At 49.1% G+C, this 19,101-nt stretch overlaps 1 protein-coding gene across 6 annotated transcripts in view; it reads right to left on the bottom strand.

Moving 5' to 3' along the window:
* Positions 1–1,091: 1,091 nt before the first annotated feature.
* Positions 1,092–19,101, bottom strand: part of Mtmr14 (myotubularin related protein 14) — a 46,726-nt gene continuing 28,716 nt past the window's right edge. For 3 of the 6 annotated variants that reach the window (XM_005364995.2, XM_026788094.1, XM_026788096.1), the window contains 10 exons: positions 17,150–17,216; positions 16,606–16,691; positions 16,279–16,355; positions 16,027–16,063; positions 13,559–13,626; positions 12,731–12,789; positions 12,428–12,566; positions 11,587–11,763; positions 4,860–5,015; positions 1,092–1,675 (listed from right to left, as the gene is read on the bottom strand). In XM_005364995.2, the coding sequence (XP_005365052.1) occupies positions 1,492–1,675; positions 4,860–5,015; positions 11,587–11,763; positions 12,428–12,566; positions 12,731–12,789; positions 13,559–13,626; positions 16,027–16,063; positions 16,279–16,355; positions 16,606–16,691; positions 17,150–17,216 (1,050 nt within the window). In that variant the 3' untranslated portion in view covers positions 1,092–1,491. The remainder of the gene's footprint in view (positions 1,676–4,859; positions 5,016–11,586; positions 11,764–12,427; positions 12,567–12,730; positions 12,790–13,558; positions 13,627–16,026; positions 16,064–16,278; positions 16,356–16,605; positions 16,692–17,149; positions 17,217–19,101) is intronic. The other 3 variants (XM_005364996.2, XM_026788097.1, XM_026788095.1) reach the window with 2 other exon arrangements.

Raw genomic sequence — 19,101 nt, 5'->3', positions numbered from 1 at the left:
GGAGCGCTGAAAAGCTCAGTACTATCCATGGTCCTGAAACATTTGGGGTGGCATGTAGGAGTTGGTCACCTCCGTTTCTTAGGGGCTCTCAACATCCTTTCCCTCTTCCTGGCCCACCTTCCTCTCTGGAAGATTCATTATCCCCTTAATATCCATGTGACCTTGAGCAAGTTATTCAGTATTATTGGTTAAGGCCCTAATAGTAGTTACTGGGGTACTATTGGGGTATTTTAATAGGCTTGGTAACTTGTGGGTATTCACACTGATGGCCTGTCAGATCAGGGCTCTGGGGACATAGCTCATTGGACAGCACTGTCTACTGTATGCAAAGCCCTGGTTTCCATCCCAGGACAGGTGTGAGAGGATCAGTGAATGGTGAAGGACTCTATGAAACCCTTAGCTTGATGCCTTTGAAATTTGACACTCATAAAGCAGACCCCCCAGTCTGGTGGTGCTGGTGCAATGCCTTTATTCCAGCACTAGGGAGGTAGAGGCAGGGAGATCTGAGTTCAAGGCCAGCCTAGTCTACAGAGCGAGTTCCAGGATAGACTCCAAAAGCTATACTGAGAAATCCTGTCTCAAAAAGCAAACAATCCTCCCCTCCGAAAAACCCAGACTCCCCTCCCCTCCATGTGTGTCCACTGCTGCCTCTGTAGCCCAAAAGCCTGTCCCTCTATTAATTAGCCCAGATCTTTCATCCCAGGACAGTTGCTTCAGAACCTGCTAAAGATGGAAAGTCCACATTCAGAGTCGGTGAGGAGCCCCAGCACCTACACAGATGAATAGTGGCTGTCACCAAGCTCACTCAGGCCTGTTGACCCATCTCCCATCTCAGGTTTATGAATTCATATGCTTCCCTTTATTGCTTAAGTTGACTGATGGGGACTGGAAATTTGGCTCAGTGGTAGAGTATCTGGCCTATCATAAACATCTGTCCCCAGCACAGAAAACAAAGACAAACCCAGGTACAGCTTTTTCCTGCATCACAACTCCCCAAAGTCTCAAAACCTTCATCCAGCACAAGAAAGGACAGTAAGGTTCTGAGCAGCTCTGACAGTCACAACCACATGAGATGCCAGACAAGAGCCATTCAAAAAGACCTTGCTTTTATTTTGTGATTGGTGTGAAACTGCCTCATTTTCAGTGCAGGTGACTCTCCTTCCCAGGAAACAAAAACTGCAGAACGGGGTTTTTACAACATTATGGCCTCTCCAAGGCCCTAGGAAAACCCCAAACAGTTCTGAGAGTTGATAGGAATCCAAAGACCAGGGCTGGAGAGAGGCAGTGACGAGAGTGGTCACCAGTCATGAGGTTGGGAGCTAGAAGATCCCATCCTCAGGCCTGCTCAGGTTTGGGGCTTCCATGTGCATCACAGAGAAGGAGGGTGTGAGATTTCCTTCTGCTCTCCAAGTGCCCCTTTGCCAGGCATGGCTTGATTCCACTGACGGCTCAATTGCGACAGGAGCAGGAAACGGCTGTGTGCTGTCAACTTCACAAGGCACTGGTGCTTGTGCCCCGGAGCCCAACACCACGGGCAAACTGTTCTAGCAGGCCTCCGATGGCACCAGAGGGACTGGGGGCTACTGCCCGAAGCCCCACTGTGCTGCTGTATGCAGCCAAGAAGGCAGAGCGCACCTCCTGCAGCCGTGTCTCCCGGTCACTCAGAGCTGTAAGTCTGTAGGGGAAGGAGAGAGAGAGAGGGGAATAGATTACCACAGGACAGGATCCAATAACCTCATTTCACATGGCCTAACCTCAAACTTCAACTGCACCAAGTCAGCATCTAGCTTGTAGCCTGGACTCCACATATATTTCCTTACACAGTAATCAAGTTTCACTTCTGTCTGTTCTTCCACTGCAGAACAACTTACTGGAGCACTGACTTTACTTTCTGCTGGGCAAACAGTCATTCTGGTGGTGGGGAAGGGGAGCTAAGCAGTGGATTATTAGCTCCGACACCTACTGGTTCCCATTCCCTCTAAGAACAAGCTGAGGCACAAGCTGTGTGCCTGCCTGTAAGGAGACACCCAAGATATGGCAGCGGGACTCAGCTGCTAGCAGACTATAGCCTTCTTGTGGCTAGAACCAGACACCTTCTGGAGGGAGCTTTTGGTCACAGGAAAACCAGCTGCCCTAACAGGCCAGGACCTCCCAGTGGAAAGCCTGGGCTCCAGCTGCACCTCAGTCCTGGGGCTTCTCAGGTGAAGAGCTGGAAAGATGCTGCTCTCATTCTTTCTCCTGCTCTGTTAGGACACTGATCATGGCAGACCAAAAGTCTCACTCTGCTGTCTGGAATTACAGGTCAAAAGGGGAAAGAAGCATACACAGCTCCAGCTTATCTATGTGTGAATTCCACATGGGGTTGTCTGACGCCCTAGGGTCTCTAACAGAAGAGGCTTGAGATGATCACCTGCACCATCCTCTGGACTCAAGATCAGGTATATGCAGACATTTTGCTAGAGGGTTTGCTGGAGAGCCTCTTCAAGGGCCACAGACCTAGATGAGTCTCCACAGCCATGGCATGAAGACCAACAAGGACCACACTAACTCATCCCAACTTTCTGCTTTCTGGAAGCCATCCTTGGAGAATCCTTCCCCGATACTGTCAGAGGCAACAGCAACATGCCCTTTCCTAGTTACCCTAGGTCCTAGGGAACCAGAAGTCTGGGAATAGAGGACAGTCTTGAGGCCAATAGGGGGAGGACAGAAAAGTCCCTAGGGAAGTAGGCTGGTGGTAGTTGTCTGTGAAAGGCAGAAGAGAGCAGCAGGGAGCAAAGCAAAGTCAAACCAATCCAACAGCAGCACAAGGAAAATGAGGTGATGCCAACCCCTGCAATCCAGGAGCAGCCCTGAGGGCTCTGCTGGCACTGTGGGGAGAGACGTGTCCTTGAACCTTTCTAATCAGGTTTTTCCCAGGCTGGAGGCCTTGTGCAAGTCTCTCAGCTTCTCTTCAGGTTCAGTGGAGAAAAGGCTGTATCCACATAATACAAGGAATAAGGATTATCTGGGGGGGTCTACATGTGTATTCACATAGCCCTCCACCTTCAGACAGCAGAAGGGACAAAGACTGATCTGATTAGAGACAAGAAAACCAGCTGGGACAGACTGATGTACGTAGTACACAAATGGGCAATGTAGCTGGTACAACAACCATCTCTCTCTCAAGAGCAGGCCAACAGGCTTGGGAAAGTCAAGGCCAAGATTTCAAGACCATAGATGGGGAAACAAAGCATTTACGATTTAGATTGCTTCCTCAAGGACAGAGATTCCAACTCAATCTTGGAGGCTCTGAGATCACAGAATCTTCTGTCCTTTGAGAACTCCCCAGATCTGGGGGCCTGGCTAGCAGCTCAGAGACAGCATGAGGCTTGCTTTATAGGTTCTAGGTTAGATGATCTGGGGCTGTGACTGCCTGCTCCTCTGAGGTGAGGGGTACGGACAAGCAGGGCAGGGGGTGGTCCACACTGTCTCCACAGGATTCTCTCACCAGTCTGGCAGGAGAAGACTTTTGTTTGTTTTTTCGAGACAGGGTTTCTATGTGTAACAGTTGTGGATGTCCTGAAACTCACTCTGTAGACCAAGCTGGCCTCAAACTCAAGGCATGTGCTTGCCTCTGCCTCTCGAATGAAGGTATTAAAGGCCTGTGCCACCATCGCCCGGCAACACTTCTTTATAGAAACATCTAAGGATTTTTATTTTATCCTCCAAAACTGTGCTGGGGATGTGGCCTGTTTGGTAGAGTGCTTGCTTAGCATGGATGAAACAGACCACCACATAAGCCAGGCTTGGGGACACATGTCTGTAACCTCAACATTCAGGAGGTATAGTAAGGGCTGGATGGAAAATAAGTTCAAGGTGCCCTTTGAGTACTACTATATCCAACACTGGGCTAGAGATCCTGTCTCAAAAACACATTAAATAATCTAAGATCTATCTTTGCGGACTGACTACAGGGAGGTGGGACTAGCAATGGATTTGGAAGCCCTAAGGTGACGTCCCAGTTTCAGGGCTAGGATCTGAAAGTATTATCCAGGTATCCTAGTGTCTGTCTAGCCCCAGTCTGATTTCAGGTGGACCCTCATCTTTCCCTATTTCCAGAGTAACTTGCCTCCACTTAGACAGCAAAGGGTTGGGTGTTAACTGTCACCAGCAGTGGTGATGGGTGAGTCCCTAGAATTTCAAGCCATCCCAACACGGCTGGTAGTGAGAAGGAAGGTTTACTCAAGGGCCTGTTGTGTAGGTACATCTGAGAAACAGGCCTTACTTCCCACGAACTGGAGGGTCTCTCCTGTTTGACATCTACCAGCCACCAAAGATAGCAAGGGTACATGCGGTTTTCCTTGAGGAAGAGGCATGTGATCTAGCGGTACCATAGGTCCTTATTTTTTGTCTTGAGGCAAAGTGGAAGAGTGGGGGTGGAAAGTAACTCTTGGTTTTGCTTGGATTGCAGAGCCAGACTAACCCAGTGCCATTTTGCTCTGGTCTTCAACATACACCTAGCTTCCTACCCCACTGTTCAGCTTTCAAAGGATTTTCATGTCAGGCAAAGCCTCACACATAAATAGAATCCTCTATAGTTATAGTCCAGTTAGCTTTCCCTTAGGGCACACCCGACATATCTGTGGATGGGTTTTTGGGAGCCGAGAAGAGTGAACATGAAGCCTAATGCACTAGCTGAGCTGCCACAGGCGTCCTTCAACCCCGGGGATCCAGAGGCTGCAGACAAACGGGGAGGGGCAGATACCCCGAGCTGCTCCCTCTGGTCAGCCTCTGCCTCACTCCTGACCAGCACTCCTGATTGCTCTCCAGCTTTTGACGTGGGCAGGGGAGTATCCTGCCTTCTCAAGCAAGACACTTACAGAGAACTGTTAGGGAGCTCATCCGGGAAGCTGAAAGGGAGAGAGGAGTCTGTGTGCAGGACAGCCCGTTCCTGAATACTGCCACAGCCCGTTACCATCTGCCAGCTGCCAAAGTCTGTGGAGAGAGAGGATCCGGGCAGGGGATGGTCCACTGATCTGGGGCAGAGAGGAGAGAGAGGGGAGATGATGCAGTCAGTCACATGCCTGACAGGGGTACCCTAGGGAAGGGTGGGCAGCACAATGGCCCTGTGCCATGGCTCTGAGGTTCTGATGGAGCAGCTGAAAGCCAACTACTTTCTCCAAAAGAGCAAACAAAGCTGGGTAAGGGTGAGAGAGAAAGAAGACTACACGGTGTGCTGGGCTGTGAGGACAGTGCTTTGTGTAGATAACGAAGCCAAAGACCAAGAGCAAAGCAAGGCAACAAGAGGTAAACCAGACCCAAAGCCTGTGGCCAATGTGCCTTTCCTGGTGGCTGATGCAGTTAAGTGCGACCTCAACAGCAGCTGACAGGAGATCAGGCTGAAGCCGGCCCCAAGGGCAGTCACCCTCTTTGTGACAGTATCTGTGCAGCATGGAACCCAGGGCCACTGAAATCTTATCAGAGGGAGGGAGAACAAGCCTTTGGAAACTGTGGAGGGTGGTGACCTAGATGGAAGAGTGAAGAGATAGAGCCCCGAGGTCCCCCTTCCTCTGCAGCTCCTTCCAGGAACCAGAGTTTGTATTCAAGAGCACCACAGAGCCAACTATGCCCAGAGGGGAGGGATGAATCAAACCAGGCTGCAAATTGACAGCTTCATCAGACCTCTTCTGACAAGAGAGATTTGGGAGCTGGGGAGGGAATTTGTGCTGCCACCTCCTCCCTACTCAACAGTCAAGCCCTTGCCTCTGTCCTGGACAGCAGCTGACCTGTAGGTGTCTGAGAGGCTGCAAGTCAGTCTCTGGCATTAAGCCTGGAACTCACTACATAGCCCAGGCTGTCCTCAAACTTGAGCAGTCCTCCTGCCTTAGCCTCCCAAGTACTAGGATTGATTTATTATTATTTATTATTTAACTCAACTTTTATTATTTAACTTAAGAATAGCAGAAAGGCTCCCACAAGGATGCAGAAACAAGGCCAGAGTATGAACAGGGTGGGGTCAGGAAGCAGAGGAAAAAATACCTACCCACTTAGCTGCTGGCATCGGTGGATCCTCAGGTGACAGCACCTACCCTCCCTCCTCCCAGCTGTTTGGCCAGTCTTACTGTCAAGCACCCGTGACCTATGTGACTATGTGCTCTGGTGATTTGAAATAGGCTTGCAACAAACAAACTATGTAGGCCAAATGGACCTTGAATTTGTATCAATCCTGCCTCAGCTTCCCAAGTGCTAAGACAGTCATGAACCATCACCATATCCAGACACAAGAGCTTAAATTTATGTGTATTTGTGCATGTATACATGCCACTGTGGATGTCAGAAGACAACTTGCAGTCATTGGTTCTCTCCATCTACATGTGGGTCCTTGGACTGAACTTAGATTTTAGGCTTGGCACCAAGTGCCTTTACTGGGTAAGCCATCTCAGCAGCCCTTTAAGAAGTTTTTAAACTCGAGTTTGACTACAGATTTGTCCTGAACGAGAAGTATAGCACCTTGTGAGAAAGGAAAATAGATGGCTTTTCACAGTAAAAAGCTGCTGTGAACTGGAATACCTGCCAACACTGGTCCTTGCCACATTCATCACTGTGGTGACCTTAGGCAAAGTGTGATGTCACCAGGGATGAGAACAGGACATGGTCTACTACCTGAAGAAGCCCAAGGGTGCACAAAGCCAGACCTCTTGGTTTTTAGATAGATAAATGTCAGACCTGTGAATCACAGCCAGACTCTCAAGAGAAGCCAAGCCTGCCCTGGGTGTTCTCCTGGCAGTGCTGGGCCTGCAGCCAGTGCAAACCCTCCAGAGGCACAAGCCTGGCTCCTCAGTCTCCACAGACCATCTGAAGAGTAGAATCTTTTTCCATTTTTAGCAGCGTATGGGGAAACAGCTTCTAAGACTCTAAGGAGATTTGGGAGTGGGGGTAGAGCACCTGAGCAGAGCAAACTGGGCGAGATGGGACATTTCTGAGCCAGGGACTGCCATCAAGTTTCTCAAGCCCCAAACCCATTCCCTGGAGGCTAGCCCAGGGAATCACAGCCTAGTTCCCCTCAGCCCTCTGGTCCCTTGGGGTAGTCAATTCCCTTTGCTTCCCACAGGCAACGCCAGGCCAGAGTAGCTGTCAGGTGGATGAGGCAAAAGGACCAGCAGGAGGGCATCCCCTCCTATGGAACAGAAAACAGCTCACATTGGGCAGCCATTCTTGAGAGACACTGACATTTTTCAAGAATGAACACACGAGATCTTCCTACCTGAGGTTTAAGTCAAATAATAGGTTATGTAAAATGACCATTCAGCTCTTACATTTGAGAGACACTCGAAAATCCTTGGATTACAGCAGACGAGAGGGACAGCTAGAGACAAAAGATCAGTGTGCTCCTGGAGGGACCTACGTCTGCATATGAGAAGGAGAGCTGTAGTACGTTCAGCGTTTGGGTGACCCTCACCAGCTTTAGTAAGGCTCCTACACAAGGGTCAACAAAGCTGTGAAGAGAGAAGTCTGATTTGCCTCCTGTGCTCGCCTGCTCAAGCACCAGAAAGAACATAGCCAAGTAGCCCTCAAACTGAGCTATGGAGCTTTGTACTCAGCCTGGGGCCTAGAAGAGCAAAGCCTCTGCACAGGATGGTAGCTTCTGGGTAACATTTTACTCCTTTAGCTGGCCTCAGCGCAGGCCCTTCTTCAGCAGCTCCCAGCCTCCCTAACTCCTGGAGAACACCTGGCTGAGGGCAGTTATAGCCAGGGAGCTTCTAGCTACTACTTCCTGTACTGAGAGACATGAAAACAGATACAAAAAATACTGGCTGAATCCAGGCAAGAATAGGTCTGGGTGAGGCACCAGGCTTTTATCAGCTGCCCAGTGCTCTGACATGGCTGGCAGATAAATGATAAGAACAGTTCCTGATAAAACAGATGCAGTTCCTGAACATCTGTAGGAAGAACAAATATCTACCATGTCAGGACTGACAGACACCTTACTTCATTACACCATTTCACCCTTATTTACAGGGTTCAGGATCACTATTCTAATTTAAAACTGGGCTCAAAACGGAGCTCGGAGGGAGGAAAGTCATTCCCCCACAAGTTGCACAGCTGGGAAGGCCAAAGCTGGGACTGAAATCAGGTCTGGCCCAGGTCCATTTTAGCCAATTTTCCTTTAAAAAACAAAAACCAAACAAAAACCAAAAAGATGCCAGGTGGTGCAGGCACACACCTTTAATCCCAGTCCTCAGGAAGCAGAGATCTCCGAGTTTGAGGCCAGCCTGGTGAGTTCCAGGCTAGCCAGGACTGTTACATGGGTGTTCTGGGGTGGAGAGAGAAAGATGATGACAGGTGCTCACCATGTAGCCCTGCTTCCCAAGTGCTGGGATTAAAGGTGTGTGCCAACACTGCTGGCTGTTTCTCCTTCTCAATACGGGCAGGGTTAGCTCATGAATGGGCACATGACTACCATGAGAGCCAAAGTGTGACTGGAAGAAGAGGCTTCATGAGAGCCTTCTGTGTCTCAGGAGCTCCCAACAGTCACTTGGCAAGATGGAGAAAGGTGGCTCAAGAAGCAAGGCAGCTAAGAGAAGGAACCACTGGGATATAGGTTTGGGATGCTGTAAGACTATACCTGAAGGCTACCTGATGTGCTTCCTGTTACTTGTATTTTGAAAGCATCTCAATGCTTGAAAGTACAGTTCAGTTACCTGTCTGAAGTTTCTGGTTACAGATTAGAAAAGGGAAAGCCATTCAGTGAATAGTGGCATGAAGGGAATATCCGAGCCAAGTCCTATGCTTTGAGGAAGCCTATATGTCATTGGACCCAGACTTATCCTCTTGACACCAGTCATTGATTCATTGATTGTTGCATCATACCTATGATGCATCTCAAGGATGGCCCCACAGCCTCTGCCCAAGTACCTGGTCTTTGACCTTTTACACATGTGCATGTCAGCCCAGCAAGGCCTCCTGCATTCCTACATCAGCCCAAGGAAAAGTCTTGGGGCTCAAAGTTTCCTCCTCCAGGTCTTAAGCTGGGACTGCCTTATGTACATCAGCACTCACGTCAGGTCTAGGGCAGGACAGGAATCTGTGTCCTGCTGAGAGCAGCCAGGCTTCTCTGCTGTATAAGACAGCCTGGGACAGAGCTCACAGCTTTATAATGAGCAGGGGGCAGTGCCTGGGGGAGCAGCTAACTGGGCAGCAGAGGTTAGTTCCTGTGTTGCTACTTAGCTATTCAACCAGGCTGTTGGGTGTCTCTCAGGCAGCCTGGCATCAAGCTGGGCTCAGTGGTGGCACCATCCTCCTCAGTAGACAGCACTGTGCCAGAACCCCACCCCTCACTCCTAAGGAACATAAGAACCAAGATTAAGGCCATGCTAAGGCCGAACAGGTGATTTCCTAATTAAGGCTGAAGTAGACATGTACACTTAAGAGTTCTGTGGCTGATTATATGGTAGCAGAGAAAAAAACCCCAAAGTCACTGTCTTCCCTGTGAGAAAAATGGAATCATAGCCCCGTAAGAATCACCACTCCACAGAGCTCTCCTCCCCACTCGTAGCAAAGCCTCTGCGATTCCTCTCTCGGGGGTCCTGCTTTAGGAGAGGCAGGGGTTAGAGAGTGGGAACACACGAGACCCAGCACCTCACAGCAGCAGTGACTGTCGCAGTCATGGATAACTTTCCTAAAGGGCTGCTTTCCACATAGATCTGCCTGTGGCACTGAAGACCTGATTGGCTACTGTTACCTAAGAGGCAGAGCAGCTAATGACAGGATCCCTCAGGCACTTTAAGATAAAAGAGACTAAATTAATTTTAATGTTAATGGAAATACATAATTAGAATGCTCTAAATCAGAATAGTGTAGTCTTTCAAAACCTCTGGCAGCAGACATGTGATTCAGAACGGGTTGCCTGGCTAGCTGGGCCTGCTCTGGGCAGGTGCTCTCAGAAGACACTGTCAGCAGTTGCCTCGCACACTGTTTAGCCATCCCCATTTAGGTCCATGCTAGCCTTGGGCTGGCCTCAGGGTATAGGGCTTTGAGGTGAAAAGGTGGATCCCCCAATACTCCTCATCTCCCAGAGAAAGGACGTTTACAGCCATCCTGGACCCTATGAGAAAGTCGGAGTCACTCAAAGAAGGTTAAAAAAAATCCGTAAGATTGAAGGAAACTGTGACTGTCCTGGGAGGCAGAAAGGGAAGATAAAAAGTGGGTGTGAGAAAAGTGTTGATGGGAGTTGTCTACAGTTGGGGCAAGGCCTAGATGGTAAAGTAGACCATTCTGGCTTCCTGCCCAGTTAACCAGTAGTGTTACACAGAAAAGGCAGTAAAGGAGGCAGGGACCATGAACAAGAACCTCAGCCCAGACAGCAAGAGTCTCACAGTGCTACTACAACACCAGAGTAGTCCCGAGAACAGCCGAGTGCAGGTGAGAGGTCACAGCAACAGGCCATACATGCCAGCCCCCACATGTAGGATGTGAACAGGCACAGGCAATGTGGACTGTCTGCCTGGCCCTGACAGCCACCAAGTCTCCTCTGGGCTATAGTCTTGGCTTAGACTCCCCAGCACTTGCCAATGACACTGAGGTGAGGGGCTCTCCTGTAGGTAGTGCACATCAGGCATCTCTGGCCAGAGTAGCTAGCCACCATGCTTGCCCACTGTTCATTTGCTTGGCCTCCCTGAGGATGCTTTGGCTCCTCATATCCACTGTTTCCTCTTGTTCAGAGAGTAAAGGAGGGTACCAGAAGTATTAGCAAGTTTGCCTTTTAACAGGCCTGCTACCAAGTCAGAAAGTTACAAGTCTGAGTGTGATTTAGACTTACATGGCAAAGCTGGGCTCCAGTCTAAGTGGGACTCCAGAGCTCATGCCCATTCTGTGAATCTCTTAGGGATCTCTAGGCCCCACACTGTTCTGCTGTCTTTAGAAGGGCTAGGAATTCTCTAGGATTCAGACAGGAAAGGACTTTCCTTGAAATATGAGATGGAAAAAGCAGGACCATCAGCTGGGAAGTGCTTTCCCCACATGCCAGAGCACCCCTCATTCATAAGCCCTGGAGCAAGCTCAGTTTTAACTTTACCCAGGAGGCAGTGTACTGGCCTTAGCACGGGCACACCTGTCTTAGCTGAGTCGATGCTTTCTCAGGAGTAGAGTTGTTACAGTTTTCCACAGACACATATCTGGGCTGGCTCCTTATCTGTTTTAGCTTCTCCATCAATGTGGACAAGGAAGGTGAGAGACATAATGAACCCAGAGTGTCCAGACCCATTTTGATTAACAACAGGCAGTCCATAGAGGGCTAGGATCTTCCAAAGGTGTGACTCTGTCACATAACAACCATTACATCACTTGTGTACCCATGTACTACACAGAGCTCCAGGAAGCAATTCCAAAAGTTTTTACAAACCAGTGAAGGCTCTGTGCCCCAAAAGCAACCAATCCTTCAAAGAGTGGGCCTGCTAAGCTATCCACTTCTTCCAGCTCTAAGGAGCTACATCAGGCACATACCAAGGAATCCCAGCTTCAATGTTAAGAGCCCTGCTTCCAACGTTGCTAATGGAGGAAAGCCAGTAACATTTTCCAGCAGGCTCCTTAAACCTTGGGGTTCCTCACCTGGGTTTGGGGACCTCAAGAGGACTGCTGCCCATCCTGAAAAAGTCAGAATGGTTTGAGGATGAAGAGCTGGAAGACTTGGCTTCAGCCAGCCCATGGTGGGAAGGCAGGCGGTCCTCAGAGGGTTGTGGCCGGCTCCAGAGCATACTCTGGGGGGAGGATGAGTGACTCTTCCTCCTGTGGCAGAAGAGCAAGGCTGTCAGCTGAATTCCAGAGCCACTTTGTCTATGTGGGAACTTTTATACCCAGAAGGCACAAACACTTGGTCCTCTCTCAGACTCAAGCCACAGGCAACAAGGGCTGGGACTTTAACTGAGACTCTAAGGCATTCTAATTGCATTGGCCCATGACTCAGAACATGTTAGAAAATTATTCTTAGTGTGCACTAACTGCTCTATTCCCTAACTTGTAAATGCTATACAAACTCTGCCATGTGTCTAAGGAGGAAGACATGAAGGCCTCAGATCCTGCCACATTCTCATGGGAGAACTCTCAAAGCAGGTCCCTTACCTCGTATGTACCCACCACCTTTTGTTTCCTTTCACTAAGCTGGCCCCTACCTCCTGGCACACTGTACAGGGTACTCTTCCCTCTCATCTCGCTGCTGCTTCTTGGTCCCACTGGGAGCACCAGCACTTTATGCTCCTGGGCCACCATGCAGTGCCCCTCACCAACCAGATGGCTGGGCTCTGAGGCCCAGTACAGACAGCAGGGGATGAAGCTGTGCTCTCAAGCCTTCTGTCAGAGCCCCCTTTGTTCCTGGGGCTACAGCTTGGCTCCCTAGGGCTGGTGGCCTTGGGCCACAGCTGTGAGTTTACTCTGTCTCAGTCTGGCCCCTCACCAAGCTGCCTGAGTTGGTGCTCCTGCCGGGCCAAGTTCCACAGCCTCATAGGTGAAGCTCCCCACGGCTCCTGGTGAATTCTCCAAGACCAGGGAGAAGTCGCTGCCTAGGCTGGTGGTGCTGCCTCGGTCTCTGCGTCCTGAAAGCAGCCAGAAAGTCAGCATGTTACCTTCCCCACTACCAGTCTCCCACCTTTTCCACACCACATGGCTGGATGGATAAGCTTCTAGAACAGGTCCCCATGTGGTCTATTCTCAGGTAGCTACAGTGAAGAAGTAAAGGCTGTTAGGGGCCAGCACTCACTCAACATGCAGATATCTTCCAGAGTGAAGCCTGCATCCCGAGTTGGCAAACTCTTCCTCCTAGAATGACAACCCCAAGCAGGAAATTTGAGCTGCAGCTGGAGTTTTTTTCTGTCACCTCCTCTTGACTCTACCCAGCCTACAGGACAGTTCCAACTACTGGCAACACATGGAACAGGTACCAGGCCCACTTCTGGGATCTACTAGCTTGGCTCTGCCTGTCACACGCACTAGACTAAAGTCAACACAGTCTGCTTTTCCTTTCAATCATGGCCCAACAATTGGCAAGTTTGGTAGAAAGACAAGTCAACTCACAGGACCCAAGTTCTCACTGAAGTCCCAGAGTAACTGCCAGACATACAAGACTTTTTCAGGCTGAAAGCAGATTTCTGCTCAGTGTGCAGACGACCAGGCTGGCTCTGAACTCAGATCTGCCTGCCAGATGCTGGGATAAAGTGTGCACCAAGATGCCCAGCTGAGTTATGATTCAGTTTCTATGGGGACATATTCTGAGTTTTTTCTTTTTTATGGTACCAAAGGTTGAATGCAGGGGCTGGAGCATGGTAGGTGAGCACTCTACTACTGAGCTACATCCCAGCACATTTGGCCTTCTATAGGACCCAAGAATGATGAGTATCATCAGTTCAGGCTGTGAGAAGTGAGGAGTCCTGTCCACAGGCTTGTTTCTTCCTACAGCATCACAGTTCTTCATCAAACCATCCATTCCCTGTTCACTTGGGTCCTCAACATGGACATCTGTACAGGGCTGGGATAAATACCCTATTGAGGACTCAGGAGGAGTCCCCTGAGTGCTTTGGTCTCCACTTACCTCTGGGTCTTCAGGCAGAACTCTTCGGAGGTGATATGCTTCAAAAAATTGAAGCAAAAGAAGAAAATCTGAAGGAGTGAGGAAAATCAGAACACAGTGAGAAGCTAGCCTTCCCCAATGGAAAGATGGAGACAGCTTTATTAGTGCAGCACAACTAATAAAACCCAGAGACAGAAATTGGGTTCAACCTGAAGACCAGAAAAGCAAAGCAGCCAGCCACTTGCTCTTACCTCTACCTCAGTCCAAAAAATGGCGATCCTGCCTTCAGAAATCCTCAGAATGAGACTGTGTCTGAAAACTGTCTTCCTCCCATTTTATATTCCTCTCTAGTGGTGCACACTAATGCCTGGTTTTTATGGCAAACTAGTGTGGTTACTGGAATTAAAGGTGTGTGCCACCACTGTCTGGTCTGTATGGCTGATCAGTGCGGCTGTTTTACTCTCTGATCTTCAGGCAAGCTTTATTCATTTTTATTAAAATGAAATATCACTACATAGCAGAGCATTCAGAACTGGGCTGCTGGCTGGTCTGGTTAATCCCTCTTACAGAGAATGACCTGCTTTGGAGACCCTGCTGCATCTTCCATCTTCTGGGTTTACGACTGATGTGGGTGAAAGACAGGGCTCAGCAGGGGTGCGCAAGTGCCCATGAGATGGGGCAGGGAAGGAAGGAATGTGCTCCTTTCTTGAGGACACAGAAGTCCAATGTAGAGCTTTCAAATCTTCAACATACATGTTCTTAATCTTTACAAAGAGGAGGTAACAGTAGCTTCCCACTTCCATCTAAGCCCAAGGAGAGCCACTGACAGGGAAGGACAGCTGGGAGGGCAAGTATCTTGGGCATGGGGATTAGTGGATAAGGCAGATGTGGAAAGGCATTCCATGGGGTGGGGTCACAGGATCTGACACAGGATTAGAACTTGTGTAGGGCAGCTGAGGACTAGTTCAGAGTCTGCTGTGCTCAGGTCTTGTGAGGCCCAAGACTTTGCTGTGAGTTAGTACAGGCAGGAGGTGCTGATTCTGGCAGCAACCCCATTCCCATGAGTAAATCCCAGCCAGTGCCCTAGTCCAGAGGCTTCAGTCTATTTAGCCTACATAGCACACCAGTGATCCCCAAAGATGCAACCCATGAGATACAGGGAAACACCCACACATTCCCACAGGGCCCTGTAAGAGTCCCTCCAAAACAAAACAAAAAAACCAGGCAGAGGGTTGCTCAGATCTCGTCAGTATGAAAATGCTCTATTATATAAAATGACACAGGTGTTCCATCAGACTCTTCAGCCTTTAATGTGCTAATATATCCAGGGAACCTCAAAGCAGAAGACAGGGTAAAAAGGCACATAGTAGCTGTTTTTAGCTTGTTTTTTAGAGGTTTCTGTAGTCTGGGGAGGTAAAGCCCAACCCTCCAGTCTCAGAGACCTTTGCATACATTGAGGGACCGAAGGGTAGGACTCAGCCCAGGCAGCTCGGCTTCATCTTTGCCTTGATTCTCTGAAGGGAGCATCTGGCCTGCTTTGGGAGAGGAGGGAGATGGAGTGCAGGACAGAATGTCCTAAAGCACCAGCAAAATCTCCAAACAAGAGTCTACAAAGAGGCCTTCTGCCCAGATTTCAACGCCGAAGGCTCTGCCTCTGGCAGAGTTCATGGGGCCTCCAAGGAACGGGCTTATGAGCTCTGCAGCCCTGCAGTCACATTAGTGCTCAGAAGAGATTTGGAAGGGGGACGAGCAACTAAACAGGAGCAACAAAAGAAAGCTGGAGATAAGATGCCCAAGAAGGAAGCAAGCTCAGGAGCGGGAGGGAGAGAAGACGATGCTTCTGAACATTGGAGATGAGGGGAGACAAAGCCAACACTGTCCTGATAGGCATCTCTAGCTCTGAGCGAGGCACCAGGAGACTCAAGGTTATGCTGCTCAAGGTCACCTAGGCAATAAGCAGGACAAATAGACACACACAAGCCCTACTTAAGATCTGATGCTGGGGAAACCATGACAAGCAGACAAAGATATGGAGATGGCAGAGGAATTTGACCACATTGAAGAGGAGGGACAAATGGACCTGGAGGTAGCCTACAGATGAGAAGTGGGCAGGACAACACCTTGGGAAAGGGAAGGGATTCTGTGTGCAGCAGGACTGAAGATAGCAGTGCTTCATGTTTCGGCCCTGAGCATGGGTCATGGAAAGCACCCTATACATTGGTTCCAGAGCCAAGTGCAGAAAGGAAGAACATTAACTTAAAAAAATCACAGCAGCTGTGGCCAGAACTTTTTCTGCAGTACAAAGGGAACCTGAGGTTCACACAGGGCTCTGTGCTCTTGCTTCCCCTCTGCTCCCCAACGCTGCCTGAGGGAAGAAGATGGTGACCTCATCCAAGTATCCTGGGTTGAGAAACTGCCTCTACAGCATGACAACCAAGATGAACGTCATTCTGTCTTAAGGTGTGGTATAGGTCTATGAGGGTACTCACCTCCTCTCCTTTGCTGAGCCTATCTACCAACATGTGCCTGAAAAAGAAGAGTGATGAATCAAAGGGTGTAACACGGGGCTGTAGGAGGCTTGTGCACCAGAGACAGACCAGTCTTTGGCACTAATGCATCAGATGAAGCCTGCCAACATTTCTGATCTTTTCCAAAGGAAGCCAACTGTTTTCTTATCTCTGTTCCCCATAAAAAATACCATGCATATACACCTCAAAGGCTGGTGTTCCTTGAAAACTTACCCAAAGAGGAACCAGTCATAGGCCACAGTCAGGTAGAGGATCTCAGCAGGCTTCAGAGATGTGTGGATTAGCCCATCCTGGGAGAGACCAAAGGTGGCAAGATCAGAAAGGTCCTAGTATAGACCTCCTTACCCCAGGAGCAAACCACACCATAGACTGGGTGACTGTGCCCACTGACCAAGAACAGGGTTAAACATGACACCTGCTGAGTGTGCCCTCACCCCACAGCATCTCTGCATCTTGGAGATAATAATTAAGACACCAAAGGGTAAAGCCTAAAATGATCTCTGCATGTTCCCTGACTCCAAGACATTTATTCATACTCACAGCCCATAAGGAAAGGCGTAGAAGAGAGATGAAAAGAGGGGTCCGATCCCAGCCTGAGATACAGTGTACCAGCAGCCCGCGGTCATCTGTGGCAGAACAGGAACACCAAATGAGAGACCCAGACAGGGGTTGATGAAAAGGCCTCCAGGCCAGCTTAGTGTCCTCTTCCCCAGGCACCTGTCCAAGGCTATTCCCCAATTTCATCCTAGATATGGATGAAGTACCTAGTATGGTCTCTCATATTTCTTCTAGTTGAAGTTCTGTTTTTAACTGTTTATCATTGTGTTTGTGCACACATAAGCGTGCACAGGCCAAGATCAGAGAACAACTTGTGGAAATTGGTTCTCTTCTTCCACCATGGTTCTGGGCATCATACCCAATTTATCAAGCTTGTGCAGCAAGTGCTTTTTCCCACACAGACATCTCATCAGCATACCCCTGGGAAGGAATCCAGCCTGAAAAGTCTCTTGGCTCAGGGGATTCTCAGAGACCTAATCCTACATTCCTGACCAGCATTTCACAGGCTTGGGATCCCAAGACTCACCATCACTGTTAACAATGGAAAGCAGCAGTTTCAGGTAGTTTTGTGTTTGTTGCACCAGGTCCCAACTCTGGACAAAACAAGAGAAAGATTGAGAAATAAATATTAACTAGGACTTAGAGGAAAGAGGAACATGAGTTTGAGGCTTAGCTACATACCGAGTCTCAAAAATTCCCAAACAAATACAAATGCCAGAGGGGGTGTAGGTTGGTGGTGGATCACATGCTTTTGCATTTAAGAAATGCCAGGTCCATCCTAGCACCAAAATCTAACAAAAATGTTGCCAGGTGTAATGATACGCCCTTTGTAACCTCAGCTCTTAGGAGGCCTAGGCAGGAGGATGAGGAATTCAAGGCAAACCTCAGCTATACCAGCCTGGTATATGAGGCCCTATCTCAAAGTTACATATAGTGCCAAGCATGATTTTTGGGCAGCAAGTAAACAAGGCTCTTGGTCTTAAGCTAAAGGCTCCAAACCCCAAGTAACCTGAGACATTCATTCCTCAGCTTCAAGAGCTCTGCTTGTATCCATCAGCCACACTCCCTTACTCAGTGTGCTGGAGAGTGACGGATAGACGCCTCTAGCAGGTGTTCTTAAGCAACCTCATGCCAATGGCTTCTAAGTGCAGGGGTCCAGGGTAGACACTGTTTCCAAACAGCCATGTAAGAGTCATTCTTTCATCTGCCACCACACCATGGAAACCAACACAAACACTAACTTTCTCAATTGTCGTTTAATTTACCTTTATTGCTGCTCACTGCATGCTAACTTTTTTTTCACTGTTTAACACTGTGTGTGCATGCATGGATGTATGTGTGCGTGTGTAACATTCCTGGGGTAGAAAAGACAGCTCAATGGCTAAGAGCTGTTCTTATAGAGGAACAGGGTTCAATTTCCTGTACCCACATCTGTAACTGCAGTCCTGAGGGGGTTCCAGGGATTCTGTTATCTTTTGGCCTCCATAGGTACTGCACACAGTGATGCACAGACAGGCATGCAGGCAAAACACCCATACATACTAAACAACAAGATGCATTCCTGCCATGGCTTATGTCTGAAAATTCAGAGGAGAATTTTTGAGGGCTGTTTTTTTCCACTTTACATGGATTCAGGGGATCAAATTCAGGGTGTAAAGCTTGGTGGCAATCATCTTTACATATTGAGCCACCTGGCTGGCCCCTTTCCCTTTTTAGAGATGGTCTTCCTATATTAGCCTAGGCTGGGCTGGAACTCACTATCTTTTTGCTTCTGCCTCCCGACTGGTGGGATTATACATATGCACTACCACCTCCTGGAGAAATAATATATACAGTGTATTTAGCAGACACTTTGTTTTATTTTAATAAGAGGCTCATTTAGGTGGGAGTCAGGAAATATATAATGCTGCCAAGAATCTGTTCTAGCCAAGTGAGAGGGCTAGACCAGGCACTCTGGAGCAGCCCACTCCCAATCTGAATTCCATAGAGGGACCTGACCCAGTTCTGCAGAGCCTTTTCCCCTGGCTAGGGACAGCCTCTGCTCTCTTAGGACACAACTGCCTATCAGCGTTCTGGGCTGTGCAGAGAGGGTGGAGCATGCCAAAGAGAGAGCACTTCCCGGGGGGGAGGGGAACACGGCACCTGTAATTGCAATGGTTTTCCCAGGAATTTAAAGCAGACTCATTTACCTGACCCTCCCATGCCCCCAGAGAGTTCTGACCTACTTTTAGCAGCTCCAGAGACCTGCTGCAGCATTGTGCTAATAAAGCCATTACCAGCAGGAGCATGAGGGTCTCTTTACACAGCTGGCTCAACATGTCTGACACACTATTGCCAAGAGGTTTCCTCTGAGCTAAGCTTCTGCAGAGTGAGGACAGGAGCCATGGAGCATAAAGCCTCAGGTTAGGCTTGCTAGTAAAGATAGCAGCAGCAAGGGGAGGGGAGGGACCAAGCCTGGGGCTCTGCAGAGTGCCAAGT

The sequence above is a fragment of the Microtus ochrogaster genome, unplaced genomic scaffold (assembly GCF_000317375.1).
Source record: "Microtus ochrogaster isolate Prairie Vole_2 unplaced genomic scaffold, MicOch1.0 UNK1, whole genome shotgun sequence".
In the NCBI taxonomy this organism is placed as follows: Eukaryota; Metazoa; Chordata; class Mammalia; order Rodentia; family Cricetidae; genus Microtus; species Microtus ochrogaster.
Note: the sequence above shows the minus strand (reverse complement) of the source record. Positions and strands in the feature narration are given on the sequence as shown.